This window comes from Tasmannia lanceolata, unplaced genomic scaffold (assembly GCF_043159265.1).
Source record: "Tasmannia lanceolata isolate RefF3 unplaced genomic scaffold, GAP_Taslan_0.1 ptg000044l, whole genome shotgun sequence".
NCBI classification, from domain to species: Eukaryota; Viridiplantae; Streptophyta; class Magnoliopsida; order Canellales; family Winteraceae; genus Tasmannia; species Tasmannia lanceolata.
In genome coordinates, this window is record NW_027518721.1 from 4,563,147 (window position 1) to 4,584,700 (window position 21,554).

Sequence of the window (21,554 nt, forward strand, 5' to 3'; positions counted from 1 at the left end):
AGGTTACATTGGATCTATTGGAGCTCCCTTGTGGGGGTGCCCTTAAGTTAAATATTCCTCTAATTTTTCATGGAAATGGTTTTGTAGGATGTGAGATTGAATTTCAGTATAACTTCCAGCTAAGCCAATTACTTAGTGGGATCAGTTGTGGCTCACCACATGTGACAATAATTGAGTCTTGACTGAATTTTAGTTTGATTATGCGGAGAGATTTGGTGTAATATTCTATTTGTGTAATCAATTTCAATAATAATTTACTGAGGAGTAATTGGCTGTATTAGCTTACTAATGTGTGTACCCAATTCATCACCATCCGATTATGACAATCTAAGAGGTGGTGTAGGACCCATGTAATGGCATACTAACTCAGCTATAGATGAGGTGAAGGGCCACCCTATATTACAATACCGTCAGCTGAACAAACACACTTGGATCACAACAACAATTAACTAAACATAATAAAGGGTTAACTTAGATTACATTGCGGCTAAACAAACACAGTGCAATCACAATAACTCATGCAAGAAGATACAACATGAAAATCAAGACATCTAAGCAGATAAATTGAAATTAACCTACATGGACGACAGTAAAACCAGAAGTCCTATATCAACCACCAAATTCTGCCCCTAAGAATGCTGCGATAAAGTGAGAGATTGATTACTCAGTTTCTGTATCACAGATCTGAATCCTGTCGGCTCGCCAAACATAGTTCATGCAGCTCATTCAGTATCCACTCCTCGCCCGTGTGACCGCCCAAGACCATGACTCTAGTCCCCCCAACTACACAAGTACTGTGACCCCAAGCGAATTTAGGAGGCTGGCCAGGCACATTAAGAATCCTCCACGCGGGTTTCTCCTCCGAAGGATCCAAAAGGAAGAGCTGTGAAGCGGAGTGTAGACCCGCAATGGAACCTCCAAAGATGATAATCCTCCCACAAGGCATGCTTACAGCCACATGGTCGAGCCTCGGAGGAGGAGCTATTGCACTCTGGCTGCTCACACCCGCGAACCCATTACCTCCCAATTGCCTCCATTGTGGCTCATCATCTTCCAAATCAATTGTGTAAGCTTCGGACGATCTCAATCTCAAGGGTCCACCCTTTGCGAGACCGCCAAACATTAGAATTTTTGTCCTTCCATAGACTGAGAGTGTGTGTCCCAATCTTGAGGGTGGAGACCATGAAGTAGGTATCTCCCTCCACATTGGCTTCTCCATGGTTAGGTCTAAAAGAAACGTGTCGCTTAAAAGTACGCCGGACTCTGTACACCCACCTGAGACAACTAATTTTGAGCCATCGACAGTGCACGAACTATGCCAAGATCTTGGAAGGGGAGGACCTTCGCCGGATACTTCCTTCCAAGTTGGCTGATGGGCATCCAAATCCAACACAAAAACATCATTCAACAATCCCTTACTCCCACATCCCCCAAATACCACTAACCACGAACCATTCAAGCACGAAAGTGTATGGCCCCAGCGTCCAGGAGGAGAGCAAGTTACTTTAATTCTGCGCCATTCTGGATTTGCAGCATCTAAGTTGAGAACAAATGTGTCATCCATAGGTTGCATATTCACTCCCTCCCCTCCAAACAGAACAAGTCGATTCCCAACCGCACACGCACTGAAATTGCACCGTGAAGGCTCCACCCCACCTCCAACCGTGAATTTCTTCCAGGCGGCGGCCTCTAGAGTGGTCAGTTCCCTCGCTAGGCGGCCCCATCCTAGTCTATTGGTCATCAACTCCAATGTGTCTGTCACTTCTGTTCCCCACGCATTTTGACAGACCAATTTTCGCAGATATTCATTTTTCGTTAGTTGACGAAGCCTTCTCGAGACTGACCCAATAGATGCAACGTCTCTGGGTGTCAAGCGGGATAAGATATTATGGGCTAAGACTTCATCAGACAATTGAACTATCCCACAAATGTTGCGGTTTTGGATGATTGTTGTTTGTTCAGACATGGGTGTCTCTCCATCCAACTGATCGGATTGCTGATAAGAAGTTTCTTTGAATACCGGATATGATAAACGGTTTAGATCGATCTTTGTTTCTGAGAAGAGCTGAATACCTATAACATGTGTTACAATGCCATCATCTCCGCGTATAGGCGTGAGGCGTAGCCTGTTCACCAAGGGAGTACCATCCTTTCTGAAGTTGAGAAGCTCACCTTGGAATTCAAGTCCTTCCTCAAGACACCTACGGATCTCTGAAACAACCACAGGATCCACCAAAGGATGTCGCCTTTGCGCGTGTGGGTCCCTAAACTGTAGGAATCGACTGAAAGGAAGAGTTCATACAAAAATATCAACAGTGACTCAACAAAAATAATAATCGAATAAAGATACAGATATGAGCAAACTCATAACAAGCATTTCAAAAGAAAAAATTAACGAACTTCATAACAATTTGAGGTAGCAATGCCGAAGAATGCATTGATTTTGAATAAAATCTTAAGTAATTTTAGATTTAGTTTATCATTTGGTTCAACTTAGGGCAAGGCAAAAAGTGCATGGGTTCTAACTAAAAAAGCTCCACTATTTACGAGGGGAGAAGGTTTGGTCTTAGACTATCATCTCTGAAGAAAACCTACTCAATCAATGAAGCTCTTTGCCAAAAAGCCATCCTAGGAAACGAAGTTCAGAACTCCTTGTCATATATAAGCAAGTAAAAAACAGCAACCTAACAATCAATACATAAAACCTCCATGTAGAAGTAAATTCCTTGGCAGAGATGTGAGCCATGCAGACTAAGCCCCTTCAAAGTTCAGCTCTGATGCATCCCAGTCTCGAACCTCATGAAATACTGCCAAAAATGAATACCACATCCAAAAATTCCCTACTAACTGTGGAGGTGAAAGAGGGGGAAATGGGTGGGTATAAATTTGCCCACTTACCCGTCCATTTTCCCCTCTTTCACCTTCACAGTACGAAAGGTTGGGATGATCCTATGGAGCTGATTTTTTGGGCACCCTTTATCTACGTCAGGACCTATCAAAGGGCCTATCAAATGACCGGTTCGGATCACCCAAAAAATGTGTGCCCACCATGTTTTTAGCGGTCACCTCATATAAGCTTATATGATGGGCCGCTCACAATCACTTTCCCCATATATATATATATATATATAGAGAGAGAGAGAGAGAGAGAGAGATTTATAAACAACAAAAATACGAAACTATATCCTATGATTAGTGCACACTTGTAGGAATGGTAATATTCGTCATAACACTGACAGCTCATTAAAATTCCCTAGCTACTGAATAAACTGGCTTGTCAATCCAACAACAAAGCAAGAATCAGTTTGGTTACAGCTAAGGCCCTATTTTTTTTCCAGATTGTGAGGCCGATTGTGAGCCCCCAACTGATTATTGGCTCAAATTTATGTTTAATTTTGAGCCAATAATCAGATGAAGGGCTCACAATCGGTTGTCACAATCTGAAACGAATAGGGCCTAAACATATGACACCTCCCACAGGCTGTAAACAATGAAAATTGTAGTACCCGGTAAAAATAACAGTTATTATGCATAAAAACTATTCGCATGTTACTATTCCCCTCAGTTTTTCCTATAAATAGAGCAGCCAGGAAGAGAAAAGGAAAAAAGAGAAAGAAAAGAGAGGGAGGAGAAGGAAAAAGCTAGGAGAATCACTTCTCCCTTATCGTTGTCATCTTCAAGGTTAAGCATCTTCAAATTTCCACTTTTCAGGTTTGATAAGGCAGCTGATAGCTAGACTCGACTGGTATCTTTTTTCAATGAAAGTGATAGGGATATGATTATATGTTGTTTTATTCATTTATTTCTTATCCGTTTTACTTCAAATATTCATTGTTTACATTTGAAAAATATCAAATTATATTTGTTTCAAAATGATGAAATGTGTTTCATTCTGAAAAATGAAAAGTTGGATTTCATATGCACGAAAAGTTTGAAAGAAAATGAAAAATGAAAGAAATGGAAGAGGTAAATGTACGATAGTCTCTCTCATGTGACGTGTTTGTACCTCTGGGCCGTCGACTTACTCAAAACCGGAAGCGGGCCAAGTCCAAAGCGGACAATACGAGGGTGAGGCGGATCGTTACAGGAAACTTCAGAAATAGAAACAGTTGGAAACTATTAGGCTTTAAATGATTTGTTTAACTATCTGATTAAATTGTTTCTATAAAAAAATCCTATTAGTATTAGTTTTAAATTCGCATTATGTTCTATACAAAATACTGCATATTTTTATAGAACCGTCTCTTATTATTGATTTCAGCTACTTATCGAAGCTTCTATATACCTGCTCTCCTAACCCACTTTTTTCCACCAGGATTTGAAAGTTTGGATGCGGGAGTATTTGTCAATGAGGAACCTTAGTTATGAGAAATGTAAAAGCAACTTGAGAAAATATGAAAATGATGAACCTAGTCAATCTCCTCAGATGTAAAAATGTTTTAAATATGTCATACTTGGGATTTTTGTAAATTCATGATGTACTTTAACCCATAGTTGCCAGAGCGGGAATCGAAAGGGGGAATCAAAACGGAAATCGAAAGCGGGAATCGAAGGCTCCCAGGGAAGAATCCTACTTAAGGTTGCCAGAGCGGGAATCGAAAGCGGAAGCAGTTCGAACAGTAGCACCAAGGATTTGAATGCCTTACTGAAGCGCTCGGTCTCTTCCTTTTGGACAGGCAACTGGGTACGAACATTTGTCCACCGCAGGAGCAGCGGGTTTGATCACAGAAAGTCGGCTTCGCGGCTGAATGTTGTGACGAAGTCTGTCCGGGAATGGCCAATCCCCAAGTCGCTGACGGAGGTAAGGAGTTTCCTCGGTTTTACGAAACGGAAATTGAAGCCGAAATCGAAGGCTCGCAGGGAAGAATCCTGCTTCCTTGCTTTAACCTTCCGCTGTGTAATTACAGAAATAAATATATTTTATTGCCCGTAGCGATCCGTGCAGTAAAAATCCGAGTCGTTACAGAAATGGGCATCTAGTAATTCACTTGATCTCCCGTAAGCTTCAATTTCAATTGCGAACGAAAAGTTTGCAGCCAAATTTCCAGATGAGATTTTTGGTCTCTTTGTTTTTCACCAATAACACTTTCTTGGTGAAAAGATACATAAATTCCAAGCGAAGTTCCAAAATAAGTTTGATTCCATTAAAACACTCCCATGATTCTGATGGCCCAATTCGGAGCCGACCCATTAAGGTAATGACAACCCCTACCACTACTCTATGAGGTTCACATCCAAATAATACTTACTACTATTCCACGCGGTATTTACTAGGTAACTACAAGGCCTGTCTCATCCCTATTGACTACTTACACCACTACGCTACAAGGTAACTACCTGCAATCAAACTGACCTTCAGGCCCTGTTTGGATTGTAGGAATTTTTAGAAGAGTTTAGAAAGGAAAAATATGACTAAAATTTCGTACTTGTTTTTTTACACATGAATCAATTCTATTCAATTTGTCTATAGGAACCTTCAATCTATCTATGATTATATCCCTCTAAACTAAGCATAAACATATCATTTCCCTCTAAATTATAGATAGACAAAATTTTCCAAAGAAAAATCTTCCCATCAGCCTGTTTGGGTTGCTAGAAAAACATTTCTCATGAAAAAAAATTATTGAGAAAAAATGTCCTTTCCATGAACCAATTCTATTCAATTTTTGTATAGAACGTTCAATCTATGTTAATCATATCATTTCCATCTAAATTATGGAAAGAAAAAATTTTCCAAAGAAAAATCTTTCCATCAGCCTGTTTGGATTGCTTGAAAAACATTTCTCATGAAAAAAAAATATTAAAAAAAAAATCTTCTTTCCATGATTTATAGGGATATTATCATAAATTGAAGGCGAGCCACTCTAATTTAGAGAAAAAAATATATATTGAATAGGATTTGTTCAAGTTATCTTTCTTTGGGTAATTGAGATGAGATTTATACCAATTTCTCCCGAGAACTTCATCAGCACGATATCCAGTGAAAATCTCGAAGATTGGATTGACATAAACGATTGGAAAATCGGGCTCGAGTGCGTCCGAAACCACGAAAGCGGAGGGTGAGTCCGGGTAGAAGAAAATTCCGGGCTTCGGACATGGCTCGTAGTCCGAATCTTCTTCCGCCCCTGCGCATTTTAGCCTTTTCCCCACTTTGTGCGCTGCTTTTTTCATCGCACTCCGTCTCGTTCTCTCGGTGTCTCCTCTATCTGAAAAATATCATCACACCGTGAAGCAGAGCTTGTATTTATATGTGGGAGAGGAACTTAATTAGATTGCCATTGGTTTTACGTAAAATTACGAGAATGGCTTTTTCTTTTCTTTTTTATAGAAAATAATGAGAACTTTCTTGTTTTTAAACTCACTCCCATGTTTTGATAATGGAACTTCTTCTATCTTTGTTTAGCACTTTGTCGAGTTGTTCTAGTTGTAGGAAAGGTTTTAAATTGCCGCCGGCATGTTCCGAAACCGAAATTGCTGAAATTTTCTGAAATTTCGGCAAAATATTTGATAAAATGTTACTTTTTCATTCCTTTATAGAATTTCAGCTGTAATTGACTAATTTGGGCTCAAAAAAAATAACATTTCAAGTGCCTTTACTAAATTTCGGCCGAAATTCCGGGATTTCAGCTAAAATTTCGGTTTCGGTGAGGACCGAAATTACCTCCAGAACTGAAATTTAAAAACCTTGGTTGTAGGCTGATAGAGCTGGCAAGGGGAAAAGATATCGACCTTCGTGTTTTGATAGTGGCACTCCTTTACTTATTCATCTAATTAGAAAATGTTAAGGAAACTCGTCTTTTTTACCAAAACAATTTCTTAATGTATATGGGTGTTAAAGGATCCACTTCGGATTTGATCCACTTATGTCTTGATCACAATCCATTCATATCCCTTGTCTAGGGGTGCAACTTGGGTTGGGCTCACCCCGAATCTGAAGGGTTCAACTGATTTTGGTTCGGAGTTGGGTTGGGTTGAGGTTGAGAAAAGCCAACCTAGTTTAATTTCGGGTTGAGTTAGGGTTGAGGCCTTGGCAACCTGACCCGGCCCAAAACCGACCTCCGCCATCTAAATTTTATCTTTTTTTTTTTTTAGCCGGCTTGTCCTTTTGACAGCTCTATAAATACTAAAAGGCAAGATCTATGATGCTCATCAGAATTTATGGCTGACATCTAAATGATGATCCCAAATAATTTTAAACATTATGATATGGATCTAATGGATGCATTTGGATCCAGCTGCTATGCCCAAATCCTGTCCATTTAACTAGAAAAGTGTAAATTCAAGAAATGAGTGGCATTATCAAATATGGGAGTGTGGATGTCATTCCAACAAAAATAATTGTTTTGACAATTTAAATAAAAGCGTGGCAGTTCCGTAGTTTTAGAAACATGCGAGTGCAATTTATAACCGTCCAGCCAATCGTCAACAAGGCCTGAGGTGACTCACACGTGTTCCAAAGATATTTCCAGGCATAAATATCTACTTCTGAAGATTTAGTACACGTCATCATTGGCGGTGAGATATTTTTGACTTTCTTTAGCCGAAGGTCGCGCCAAAATCCCACCTGGCACACAAGAATCTGCCCATTCCTCACTCTGACAAAAAATGTCCGTATTTAATATGGAAAATGATATCTGCACAACCAAGTTTTGATTTTCTCACTAAATAATCCTGTCTTTCATTATGTAACGAGCACTCAATCTTACAGTTCCCAAAAAGCTCTCACAAACCCATTAAAAATGAAAAGACGAACTGGGTCAGATCCAGTATAAAAACATAGGGTGTTTTTCAAAAATGCACTGTACGGACAACATCACAGGATGATCCAAACCGTCCATGTGATAGGCCATAACATAAATAGGTTGTGCCTAAAAAATCATTTCTATAGGATGATCCTAACCCTCCGATCTATAGAGGAACTGCATATTATGGAAACCTGTATAGATCGGAGGGCTAGGATCATCCTATGGAAATGATTTTTGGGGAACGACCTATTTACGTTGTGATCCGTCACATGGATGGTTTGGATCATCCTATGATGTGGTCCGATACAGTAAGGACTTACACCGTATAAAAGCTCCAAATAGTAGTACTAAAACTTGGCTTATCAACTCAAAACTCGTCCCAGTTAACTCGCTCCCCCATTGAAACGAAGACTCGCCAACAACCTATTTACTGTAAAATAGCCAAATGATTGGACGGCTAAGATTGTCTAATTCTCATGATTTTTGTGCCATAGTTATCCTCATGGTGGACGGTCCACTAGATCAACGGTCTCGATCAAGTAATTCAAGTAGGGTCATTTGGAGTATTGGCAAAGGTGTAGCTCTCAACTCTTCTCCAGTTGTGATCTCCACTATAAACATAGATATTTAAGCCCTTTACAATTTAAGTATGTCTCATGAGGCACCAACCAATCCTCTATTTATAACAATATTTGGTAGGACTTCATATTCTCATTCCCTTTTTAAATAATGCTAAGAGATTCTAATCATTGTATTTGAGAATTGGCCCATTCCACTCAGGATGTGTTTGGATTGCTGGAATCAAGAATCGGAATGGATATCATATTTTGATTCTCCCGAGGAAAAAATTATAATAAAAGTTTGTTTAAAAAAAATAATAAGAAAATTTCTATTCTGAAAGGGGCAGAATCAGAATACCACCTCTTGGAGCTGGAAACAGATTCCAGCATTTCCCCACTAATTAATTTCACCCTGGTGTAAATTCCACCCCCATCATTTCCTTCTATTTTTAACTAAATGATGGAATCAGGTAGAATTGGAATCGGATCCTGATTCCATCGCTGATTTCGACAATCCAAATGCACCCTTTGTGGGGTATTTCTATGAAAATCATACCCATGGAGCAAGATGAACTCAATGCAAACATAAATTAACACGAGAGCATGGAAGAAAATAAAGCAAGAGAATGAAAGAACATTAAGATTTACGTGGCTCGACAATATGTCTACATTCATAATAGAGATGATAAGATTTTTTGTATGTTTAAGATTTAGAGTTACAAACTTTTTCCTTCATCAGAGTTACAAACTTGTCTAACACAACAAGTGATTAACAAGTAATCTCAATCTTCATTTGTCAATCTCCTTCTTTGTGTCGCATGCAACTTGTATTATATCAATTTCAAAGCGTGCACGAATTGCATTCAATCGAAACCCAATTAACCCGTTTACAAGTCAAGTGGTGAACCAAGAGATCGACTCGAAAACTTAGACAAAACTATATAAAAGGCGAATAAAGATGCACATTGTATCATCTGTGGAAGATTTTGCAAACATATCACATGTTTATGTGATATTTTTAAAATAAATGCTCAAAAGATTATGGCTGTTGGGCTCCATCCTAATTCCTAACAAACACCTTTTGAGCCATGCTTCTACGTGTACATGATCAGCTCCCTTGAGCAGCTTTTGACATAATTCCCACCAAATGTTGTTGAGAATGTGAAACAACAAGTTTCTCCAAAAGCTTAAGCTGTTTGGGTTGGTGTTACATTTTTTTATTACCTCGCATGGGCCCCTCTTTTGGGTTGATTGTACCCTTGGATTTTTAATATCAAGGAGTTATTGAGTAAGTTTTGAACCCAGGACCTACCGTAAGGCAATAACTCTGATACCATGTGAAAGAACCAATTACTCCAAAAGCCTAAGCTGTTAGATTTGGTGTTGTATATTTAATCATTTATACTACAGAGAATACCATGATCGAATGATCCTAAGCCCTTGATAAATTATTAATTTTTGTAATCCCTATTTGAAACATGAGAGGTTTCAACATAGGATCAAGACAATGCGGGTCGCCACAAGAAATTCTACAAGATCAATGATCATTATCATGAAATATTTTCCCATATAGAACCCAAAAATTAGCCTTGATCCCGATTTTAGGGCAGGTATTGTCACGCATAGATATAGGCATTTTTACTAATTTCAGCTTGTCATATACAGTTATTTTCTACTCACAAGAAAAAACTGACATGTGTGTGACAATTAGGGGTGGCAACAAACCGAACCAAACCGAAATTTGAATCGGTAGAACCAAACCGAAATCAAACTGAAATTTGAATTTTCGGCTCGGTTTCGGTTCGGTTCGGTTCGGCCAATTTCGCTACATCTTACTCATAATCATTGGTAATCGGAGGCAACAATTCGGTTTCAGTTCGGTTTGAAATTTGAATCGAATCGGTTTGGTAAAGGTTTCGGTTCGGTTCGTTTTCGGTTTGATTGCCACCCCTAGTGACAATGCTACTGTTTTTATATTTTTGTGATGATATAATTATATTAACTTAATATTTTTGTGAGATTTTTATTTTATTTGATCTTAAAATTGTTATTATAGATAACTTTTATTTATGCATACTTTACGTGACATTTTTTTTTTTTTTGATAATATCACTGAACAAAAAAAGGTTTTTCACTAGACACATCTACCACTATCACGTGTGTGCTATCTTTAACACGTGAAGATGAAGTTTGAATGCAATTTAAGGCCATCCGCACATAGAAGCTACCTTATCCTAAACTCTCTCCAAGTCTTCTCACAAAACAGCTTCAAATTTGAAAACTACAATAAATAAAAAAAGGTGCTTCTTCTACCTATGTTGAAACATGGAGGATGCACAAATGTATCTACAATCCCCTTATGGCCAGTTTTCTCTACGAAAAGCACTAGTACTATTTCTACACCATTGAACATTTCTATGGTCTTAGGAACCTTTTCAAAAATCCATGTTCAAAGAACAAGAAATGTTCTTCGTCATGCCCGACGGAGAGTGACATATGAAGACGAAGGCGAAGATGAAGGTGAAGATGAAGATTACGGACAAAATTCGGAGATTGCGATGTTAGAATCATATAGTGAGTCTGCTAAGGATGAGGTCCTCCTTGTTCGCGCAATTGTCGATGATCAAGAGGAAGAAGTAATTATCTTCAAGGTGAGTTTCTCATGCAATATGCCTTAGAATATCCAAAAGATTTAGGGAGGTGATTTGTTTACCCCCTGTAGGAGGGATGCGCCCCCCCTTTAACGTGAATTGTGGGCAAATTCAAAGCCTTTTGATGTCAAATCATGTTAAAAGGGGAGGGGGGGGGGGGGGGGGGGGGGGGGGGGGGGGCATCCGTACTACAGGGGGTGAGAAAATCATCACCCATGATTTATTATCTACAAGTTTCTATAAATATAAGCCAATATTGTTCGTTGGTTTTTTATATTTTATTTCAGGGGTTTTCATCTTCTTTGAGCTTTAGAACTTCTTCAGACCCATCAAGAAGTGTGCTTCCAGCTAGAGCAGTTATAAAGACCATTGACAGAATCAAAGGGCCTTTTGACCCCTCCAATATCGAGTACTTAGAGAAAGGCTTAACGTGGGAAGCCTTCAAGGGTCGTCTCCAACCCAACAAATTATAGGTCTAATTAAGTTCTTTCTTTTTGCATCATGTCAAAAAAAAATGCCAATAATTTCGTTCTTTTGCACCTTCACTGCTTCACATTACAAGTGAAAGAAACCATAACGTGTGATGTTTGCTTCAATTCCATCAGCTTTGATCTAACCCAGCAAGGCAATTTGTGAATGGGAGATATCGGTTAGATTTTATTGAACCAAATTAATGCGGAACATACCTTCGGCCATGACGACTGTAATCGAAGATCACGAATCCCTCTAAGCTTTGGCGAACCACGAACACAATCTCCGCTGCCGCAAGAACAAGAGAAGAGATAACTTCTAATCTTGAGAAGACCTTAAGGCTCGATGATGGATCACAGGCACTCTTTTCCTCTCAGATTAAGGACATCTTTATGATGAAACTTTAGCTATACGTATGTGTGTTGTTCCCATCAAACCCAACACACACACACACAATATATATATATATATATATATATATGAGAAAACGGTTCCTACACACATGTGTAGATAAGTTATCTACACACTAGCTTAAAATACAGTGGGGGCCACATTATCTGGGTGATCCAAACCATTCATTTTTAAGGCCCTCACATAGATAGGGTGTCCACAAAAAATCAGATCCATAGGATCATCCTAACCATTCGAACTGTGGAGGATAAAAATGGACTAATTTGTAAAGGTTTAAAGACATCCATTTTACCTCCACAAATCATAGGGTTGGGATGATCCTATGGATCTGATTTTTTGTAGACACCCTATCTATGTGAGGGCCTTTCAAATGGATGGCTTGGATCACCCAAACAATGTGGGCCCCCACTGTATTTTAGGCTAGTGTGTAGAGAACTCCCTACACATATGTGTAGGAACCGTTTTCTCTCTCTCTCTCTCTCTCTCTCTCTCTCTCTCTCTATATATATATTTATATATATATATATATATATATATATATATGAGAAAACATTTCCTACACACTTGTGTAGGTAAGTTACCTACACACTAGCTTAAAATACATAGGGGGCCCACATTGTTTGGGTGATCCAAACAATTCATTTGAATGGTCCTCACAGAGATAGGGTGTCCACAAAAAATCAGATCCATAGGATCATCCCAACCCTACGATTTGTGGAGGTAAAATGGACATGTATAAACCTTCACAAATTAGTCCATTTTTTGCCTCCATAGTTTGAATGGTTGGGATGATCCTATGGATCTGATTTTTTGTGGACACCCTATCTATGTGAGGACCATTCAAATGAATGGTTTGGATCACCCAACAATGTGGGCCCCCTATGTATTTTAAGCTAGTGTGTAGGTAACTTACCTACACAAGTGTGTAGGAAATGTTCTCTCTCTCTCTCTCTCTCTCTCTCTCTATATATATATATATATATATATATATATATATATATATATATATATATATATTTAGAGAGAGAGAGAGAGAGATTTTGGATCACAACAGTTTGTGTCCTTCCACACCACTAACACTAATGTGTTTTAGGATTCTTAAGCACTTGGGATTTATCCCTAAGACTCCCTTGAGAATAGAACACAAAGTAGAATAAGAAAACTAACATTTTCTTTAAAGTAGGTCCCACCAATGTGGGCCACACAATAAAACGCCAATATTCTCCACATTGGTATATCCACAAAGTAACTTAGTGTCTTAAGATATTAATTTTAAAACTTTATGGCCATTGTTTTGGAAAAACATCAATCTCAAATATCTTCAACTTTGACTTTATTGTACACCATTATAGTATGTCTCAAATGTACGAATCATAGCGGCATACACCTCTAACCGGAAATGTTACCTTCTACGTATTACATACATCGATTCACACTAATGTACACTTTATGTGTGGTTTAAAACTTTATTGAATAAGCCCATAAATGCTTATTCGGGTCCAACTTTATCTGCCCTGCCATCATGGACAGTCCTGTTTTATCAAACCTTGATGTATATACACTTTATATAAGACAAAATATATGTAAAAAACATATAAACAGAATTATCAACTTTATGTTGCAACCAAAAGTGACATCAATATAATTATGCACCAAATACTGTAAGACCCCTATGATCCATATGTTCCGCATATAACTTAGGCGGAAGTCCTTAGTCATGAGATCCACTGTCAACTGTAAAGTAGAATGTGCTTAACAGCTACTTGATGATTCAAAAACTCTTTCTAAGTTTAAGAAAATTCATGTTAGAAAATAATACCTTAACGAAATTATTACAGTAAATCTCTAACAGCTTAGAGATGGAAACTAGAATCATAAGTCATGTGATCAAATTCCGCAACCATAACGCCTGCATAGTTACCTTATAGCGTGCAATAAACTTTGCCTCTATAGTCGAAGAAGCTATCTATCTTTGCTTTATGCTTTTCCACGAAATGATGCCTCCTTCAAATAGAAAGATATACCCCAATATCAACTTTCTAGTTTAAGACACCTAGCAAAGTTTAAAACTAAATATCCAATCACTTCCAAGTGATCCGATCATCTGTGTGTAAGCATGTAATCCTTCATACCCTGAAGGTATAGAACCATATTTGCAGCTATCTAATGATCTATCCCAAAATTATTTTGGTATCTCCCTAGCATCCTCACAGCATATCTAATGTCCAGTCTAACATAGACCTGTAAACACATCAACCGTCAACCGCTGAAGAATAGGGAATATTTTTTATATGTTCTCTTTCCAAATCATTTTTAAGGGATTGTTTCTCACTGAGTTTATAACATTTAAGGATAGGTGCCACATTGGATGAACAATTATGCATCCTAAACCTTTCCAAAACTTTGTTAATGTAGGTCTTCTGAGACAGTCCCAAGATAACTTGAGATCTATTTCTATGAATCCTAATGCCAATGACATATGAGGCTTCACACATATCCTTCATATCAAAGTTTTGAGTTAGGAACTGTTTCACCTTATTTAGCATTCCCAAATTATTAGTAGCAAGTAAAATCATCTACAGATAGGACCAACAAATAAAATTTACTCCCACTAACTTTAAGAATGTTCAATCATGTCAGAAAACTTAAGGTACCAATACGGGAGGCCTACTTTAGTCCATATATAGATTTCTTTAATTTGCAAACTTTATGACTACCACTTTCAGACAGAACCCTTCAAGTTGATTCATATATACCCCTTCCTCTAAATTACAGTTGAGGAAGCCGATTTCACATTCATTTGATGTGACTCTCAATCAAAATGACCTACAAGGGCCATTGTAATCCTCAATGAGTCCATTTTGAAACTGGTGAAAAAGTCTCATGATAATCTATGCCCCCTTTTGAGTGAATCATTTAGCAACAAGTCTCGCTTTATATCTTTCGATATTGCCAGCAGAGTCTCTTTTAATCTTATAGACCCACTTACAGCCAATGGCTTTATCCCCTTTAGGCAATTCGACAAGATCCCAGATTTGGTTTATAGCCATAGACTCTAATTCATCTTTCATAGCCTCATACCATAAATTAGAGTCATCACCACTCATAACTTGTGAAAACATCAAAGGGTTTCCATCTTTCATACACTCTTGGCCAACTTCGTGAAGATACACAATGTAATATGAAGAGATAACTGGTCTCCTTATTCTCGAAGGTTTCCTTTGTGCCACTACATATTCCACTTCTTGTGGATTCTGGTTGGCATTTACAATGAAAACATCCTCTAGGGGTGGCAAACTATCTATTGGTTCATCCTCCATAACCACATTCAGTGGAGGGTCATGAATTCCAACCAATTGATCTTGAGGTGCAGATGTGAAAACTGGATTCTGCACTCCCTAAGAGACTAAGTCTCGAATTGGTTGCTCCCACTATTGTCAACGTCTTCAAGAAAGACAACATTCTTTCCTTCAACACATTTAGTAGTATGATTATGGTAGTAAAACGTATAACCTTTAAACCCTTCAGTGTAGCCAATAAAATAGCCACTAACGGCTTTTAGGTCAGATTTCCTCTCATGTAGATTGGACACTTTAACCTCAGCTAGACAGCCCCATATCCTTAAGTGTTTTAAACTGGGTTTCCAACATTTTCACAACTCGAATGGAGTTTTAAGAACTACCTTACTAAGAACCCTATTTAAAGCATATACGACTGTCTTTAAGGCTTCTCTCCACAAATTCAATGAGAAGGTCGATTGACTAATCATACTTCTAACCATATCCATTAGCGTGTGATTCCTCCTTTCAGCCACACCATTTTGTCGTGGTGTTTCCAGCATGGAATATTAGGCAATAATGCCTTCTTCCTTTAGAATCCAGCAAATGAACATGACCCTTATCACATTTCAGTGTATCTTAGGGGTGCAAATCGGGGTGTATCTACTGTAATTTTGCCTCCTCTATCTGATCTAACGATCTTTATTTTTCTTTCTAAATTGTCTCTACTTCTGCTTTGTAAACCTTAAAGTCACTTAATGCCTCACTCTTTTCAAAGTAAAGTTAGAGATACATATATCTCATACGATCGTCGATAAAAGAGATGAAATACTTTTGACCATTCACTTTAAGGAGTAAAAAACGGCCCACAAGTATCTGTATGTATGATCTCTAACTTTTCTGAACTCCTCTTAGCACCCTTCTTAGACTTATTTGTCTGCTTTTTCTTTTCGCAGTCCACACAAGTTCCAAAGTTAGCAAAATCAAGAGTCTCTAGGACCTTATCTTTTACGAACCTTTTAATGAACTTTATGGAGATATGACCATATCTCTTGTGCCACAATATAGATGATTCCTTATTCTCATGACTATGTTTAATGACAACACATTCTTGCAAAGTTAGGATATTTTGAGGAAAAATATTTAGGCTCAAAAGATATAGGCCATCAATCAAGGTATCATTATCAATAACAAAATCCTTAATTCTATCAAGAGAAGAAGAATGAGAATTAAGGTTCACATCATAGTCCAAAAGTCTAAAACAGATAAAGGTATGTAAAAGGTCCTGTCAAACAAATCATGTAGGCGGCTCAAGCTGGTAGGTCCCTATATCTTCCACCAGTGAGCATTTCTTGTTTCTTGAGAAGATAAACAGCTCACTTTCCGTCGGTGTCGGATGACTAACTAATCCTTGTAAGGTGTTGGCAATATGGATTGAAAAATCGGAGTCAATCCACCACGTGTCATCTTGAACATAAACTATAGTAGAATCATATAAACGAAATGAGATTATCTCTCTTTTGAGTCATTTTACGTACTTGAGGCAGTCTTTATTTATATGCCCCTTCTTTCTGCAGAAGAAGCACTTTACTTAAGTATTCTTAACGTCAATTTGGTTAACTGGCAAGTTATTTGCTTTCTTATTCATAGGAACACTTCTGCCTTTCTTTCCTTTGTTCTTTCCTCGAACGACAAGATTGGTTGTTTTCAGCTTCTCTTGTCTCAACCTCCCTTCATCATATACGCTCATGGTCAGAAGTTTATTGAGAGACCATTAGCACTATGAATGTTGTAGCCAATCTTAAATTGGTTGTATTCAACAGAGAGGGAATTGAGGATAAAGAATACCGGGAATGACTCGGAGATCTTGACTTTCAGGGCCTGCAATTGCGCATTTCCATGATGTGCTCTCTCACTCCTTTATCCGCAGTGTGCTTCAGAGATACGAGTTTACTCATAAGGGTAGCAGCCAATACCATATCTGAACTGACAAACTGTTCTTGAACAGTTTACATAAACTCCTTGGCATTGGTGGTCCTAGGGAGAGATGTACTGATGCTTTGATCAATGTGGCTCTGAATGAGCAACAAGTTTAAGCGGTTCGATCTCTCCCTCTCTTTATGGAGGTCACTCTCATCTTGCGTACTCTCATCTGTAGAAGTGGGTGGCTCACGCACTCTGAGAGCAAGATTAATATCCATCCAGCCTAAAATGAGCACAACCCTATCCTTCCACTCAGAAAATGATTCCCAGTATAGAAAAGATTCTAACATATTCAGAATACAAAATATTAACTCACTGTGGACCCCGATCCGAGAGAGGCGGCGGGGACGTGTGCCCCCACGCGCGTCAGTCTCAGGATCATCCACATGAATGGAGAGCTCTACCAAGGAACTCTCGAAAGAAGTGCCTCTCACAGCATGAGTGGCGATATAAAAGGTGAGATACCTCTCGATTCGGGGACTAGCCCAGATTCGAGGCGTACTTTAAACAAAGAAGAGTCGCCATCCAAGGAAGTGGGCCAAGGATCCCATACTATGCTCTGTTGCAACGGATAACCAGAGATTATAAAAGAGGGTTCGTGCCTGGTTACGAATTCGGAAGATCTGAAGAGCACCTCATCCGCCCAAGTGCAAGCACCTGGTCTCTTATGCCATTTGTTATTGATTTTGAAGAGTTTTGAGCGAAAGTCATATGAAATGGGAACATATATCTCTGAGAAAACGTCTACCTAATCATGCATGTCTCAGAGATGAAAATTAAACACATATACAAAATAAATGAAAAATGTGTCACCTAAGCATAGCTAGGTTATAAGTGACATGCCTAATGGGTGTCTAAGTTCTGATGAATAAACACATGCATGACACACCAAAAAAGTATGAGATCTGCGCAATAAAGTAAGAAAACACAGCAAAAACATACAATACAAATCAGCTCTATACCTGACTGGACAAAACGAGTCCTAACTCTAATACGACCTGACTCGGACCAAGATGGCCATCCATCCCAGCTGCTCTACGTATCCCGGCCTCGGGAAGAATCGGAGTCAACGTAGTTCGATGCCCTATTCCAAACTACTATGCCTAAACATCTAGAACCGCTATCCTAGACTCGATCCATTAGACTCAACTGATTTTTAAAGCTTTTTTGTATGATTGTTTAAATTCAAGTGAATTGTAATTTTCAGGACTCTCTATATGCCCTAACTAATGTAAGTTGATTAGCCTTAAGCTAATGCAGGTGGGTCCTACATCCTATGTGTAACTAGGCTGTGCAACCTAAGGAAAACCAAGGGCTAACTATATGCTTCCTAGTCTAGCCATCGGTTCGACTAAATGTCTAATCGATCGACTTGAGGCCTCCTAACTCTAGGGACACTCACACGACAGGACACACCATATCAATACAAATCAGGACAGACTCCTAACTCTAAAACACCCCAAACAAACTAGGACGGACTCCTAACTCTATGGGAAGATCTTTTTGAAAAGGTTTTGAAGAAGTTTTGTATTTTTTGAAGGTTCGAAATGTTTATTTTAAAGGTTTGGCTGGACCTGGGATGTGGATCCCAAGCTGCACTACGTACCTCGTGGAAGAGGATCAAGCCAACGTAGTTCGGAAAAGATTTCCTAACTACTTCTAATGACTCAAGATTTTTGAGATTTTTGGTTTTTCAGATGTTTTTGTTATTTTTAAGTGTTTTTGACTCAAGGGGGACAAATCCTATCATCATAAGGGGAGGACAGACTCCCGATATCCCGCAAAGGTTGGACAGCATCCTATGCTTTGCGGGGGAAAAAGACAGAAAACACGACTATGCAAGGGTTGGACAGCATCCTATACCTTGCAAGAGAGGATAGAAGAACATGATCTGATGAAAGGTTGGATAAAATCCTAACCCCTATGATGATAGAATTTGATTCCTGAACAAGAGGACTGACTCTCTAGACTAAAGACGGATTCCTATGCTAGTGAACTATCAAACTAAGATAAAGCTCAACAAGTAATAAGGAAAAAGAAACTTTGTGCATATTTGGCAAAGGTAAAACAACCAGCCGGGCCGGACAGCTACCTAGCCCTAGGGTGCAACAAATGTGCAACCCAATACCCATAAGGGTAAGGGGTATGTTGCCAAGCCGAGTAGGATGTTCTCCCAAAACCAAATGATGCACAAAGAGGAGGTTTAGTAAGAGAATGAGACTGGGTAAGTCTCTTAGACACATAGGTAGGATAGAAAAAAATACTAACAAGGAAAAAGAGACCTTATGCATATTTGGCAAAGGTAAAACACATAGCCGGGCCGGACAGCTACCTAGCCCTAGGGTGCAACAAATGTGCAACCCAATACCCATAAGGGTCGGGGTATGATGCCAAGCCGAGCAAGGTGTTCTCCCAAAACCAAAAGACGCACAAAGAGGAGGTTTAGGAAGAAAAATGAGATTGGGTAGACTAAGGACGGATTCCTATAGTAAAGACTGACACTGAAGTTAGGCATTCTAAGAAGGAAGTGCTAATGAGACAAGGCATGTCTCTTAAAAGAGATGGAGGACAACTAAGACCAATGAGACAAAATCTGCCTCCAAAGGAATTGAATTTTCTTACATGAGACATAGCCTGTCTATTCAAAAAAAGATAGTACATCTCTACATGAGACATAGCTTGTCTCCTAAAAGGGGAGGACATTTCTGCACGAGACATAGCTTGTCTCCCTGAGAGGGCTCTAGAGAACTCTTTCATTGCTCTTGCAATGAATGGATTTCTAATTTCTAGGGGATACACACCATAAAGACTTGGACAAGTCTTTAAATAAATGAGAGGAGTACTACTTGGACTAAGCGAGTCCCCTAAGGATGGGCTTAGGCTAGTGCCTTCATCGCCCTACAAGAAAAAGGGATTCTAGATAATCGCAAATTCTATTTCTAAGAATAAATCAAGTGCTAAGCAAAGAAGAATATACAATTTAATAGCAATCATAAAATGATAAATAACATTAATTAGTCCAGACCAGCCGCTGGATAGCCTAATAAAGTAAAAACAATATCAAAACACTTCAAAACCAACCACAAACCCCAATACGGGGACTCCAATGAAATCAGATGATGCCAAAGTAATCATCTGATATCATATACACATGATAATATTTCTAATCCCGCCTTGAGATCAGACAGTACTCATGTCGATGATATCGAATAGAGTAGTCATCTGATCTCCTTCTTCCTATTAACAATTCATTTAAATAATAAGGAATGAGTATAATAAGCTTTGAGATAATCTCACCTGAACAATCCATTCATCTTCAGAATCTAACTCAAAACTTAAGATAAAAGAAAAATAATAAATTTTCAATATTTTATACAAATTTTTCCAATGATATTTCTAATCTATACAAAGTATGAATTAAAAGAGGCATATATATATGATTTCAACCATGGGTCAATTGGATTCATAGTATTATATACAGAAATATAAGTTGAACTACATATGGGAGAACTGATTTCATGACACACAGGACAGGGATTGAGCCACATATGGATGAGCAAATTTTACAATAGACAAGATATGAACTGAACCATGTATGGATGAAATGCCATTAAAAAGTAGGAGTTGCTATTCTACATCCATGGAAAGGACTGCCATTATCAAAATGTGACAAGATGGACTTATCTCATGGGAATGAGCCAAACAGAAATATGTGAATGAAGCTACTATAAGTAACTAAAAGAGTGTCAACAATACATTTTAATTTATTTGTAAATAATAAAATGCCTACCAAGACATTATTTCTGTTCTCAAAAATCCTATAAGCCAATTAAAAGAAAAATCTAGTTAAAACTCCCCATGACGGCCAAAACATGGTTAGACTAATAATATCTCTAAAAAATAAATACCTTCTTGAAAACTGTTGTCACAAAGAAACTCAAAATTTTTTTTTTTATTGATCGTTAAAATGGAAGCAACACAGACAAATTTTACCCCACTGTCAAAATTAAGTTAAAAATGACCAAAGCGAAATCATTTACGTATTATGCTAATGATATGTACACTGGAAACATGGAATACATCCTGAGAAATGAAGTGTATATCAAAAATTTAATATGTACATATTAGAACACAATGCTTTTATTCAGATATCATACAATTAATTAAAAAAAAAAATCATCATTTCTTTTTTTTTCTTCTTTACATCCTTTGTATCATTTTCCACGTTTTAAAACATTTATCCATTCATTTCATTGATAAAACTAAAAATAAATAAAAATAAGTCTGATTCATCCATCCACAGATCCTAATTCCAGCCAATACAAACAGAAACAACACAGTATATATATATATATATATATATAATAAAATAAAATAAAAATTAGAGAATACCTTTTTGCGAATGAGATTGATGAAAAATCACTCCAAATATGTATAGCTTCTTCAATCCGAGAC

At 38.1% G+C, this 21,554-nt stretch overlaps 2 protein-coding genes across 3 annotated transcripts; one reads left to right on the forward strand and one right to left on the reverse strand.

Annotated features, from left to right (window-relative positions):
- Positions 1–433: 433 nt before the first annotated feature.
- FKF1 (flavin-binding, kelch repeat, f box 1) lies at positions 434–6,221 on the reverse strand. The gene is made up of 2 exons (XM_077374547.1): positions 5,945–6,221; positions 434–2,282 (listed from the first exon to the last, which is right to left on the reverse strand). Exons 1-2 carry the CDS (start codon positions 6,169–6,171, stop codon positions 677–679), a joined length of 1,833 nt encoding a protein of 610 aa, XP_077230662.1. The 5' UTR covers positions 6,172–6,221; the 3' UTR covers positions 434–676.
- A 4,308-nt stretch (positions 6,222–10,529) lies between these two features.
- On the forward strand, positions 10,530–11,593 carry LOC143863741 (uncharacterized). Of its 2 annotated transcripts, XM_077374501.1 has the most exons (3): positions 10,530–10,956; positions 11,244–11,429; positions 11,562–11,593. In XM_077374501.1, the coding sequence occupies exons 1-2, from the start codon at positions 10,621–10,623 to the stop codon at positions 11,427–11,429; spliced, it is 522 nt and encodes a 173-aa protein (XP_077230616.1). In that variant the 5' UTR covers positions 10,530–10,620; the 3' UTR covers positions 11,562–11,593. The 2 variants fall into 2 exon arrangements, with proteins under 2 accessions (XP_077230616.1, XP_077230615.1); XM_077374500.1 differs by having other exon boundaries at positions 10,531–10,956; positions 11,244–11,593.
- Positions 11,594–21,554: the final 9,961 nt, after the last annotated feature.

Coding starts and splice junctions, on each gene's coding strand:
- FKF1 (XM_077374547.1), bottom strand. CDS start 6,171: ATGAAAAAAGCAGCGCACAAAGTGGGGAAAAGGCTAAAATGCGCAGGG. Junction 2,283..5,944: donor GAAGTTCTCGGGAGAAATTG/GTATAAATCTCA, acceptor TCTTCCTTTCAG/TCGATTCCTACAGTTTAGGG.
- LOC143863741 (XM_077374501.1), top strand. CDS start 10,621: ATGTTGAAACATGGAGGATGCACAAATGTATCTACAATCCCCTTATGG. Junction 10,957..11,243: donor AAGAAGTAATTATCTTCAAG/GTGAGTTTCTCA, acceptor ATTTTATTTCAG/GGGTTTTCATCTTCTTTGAG.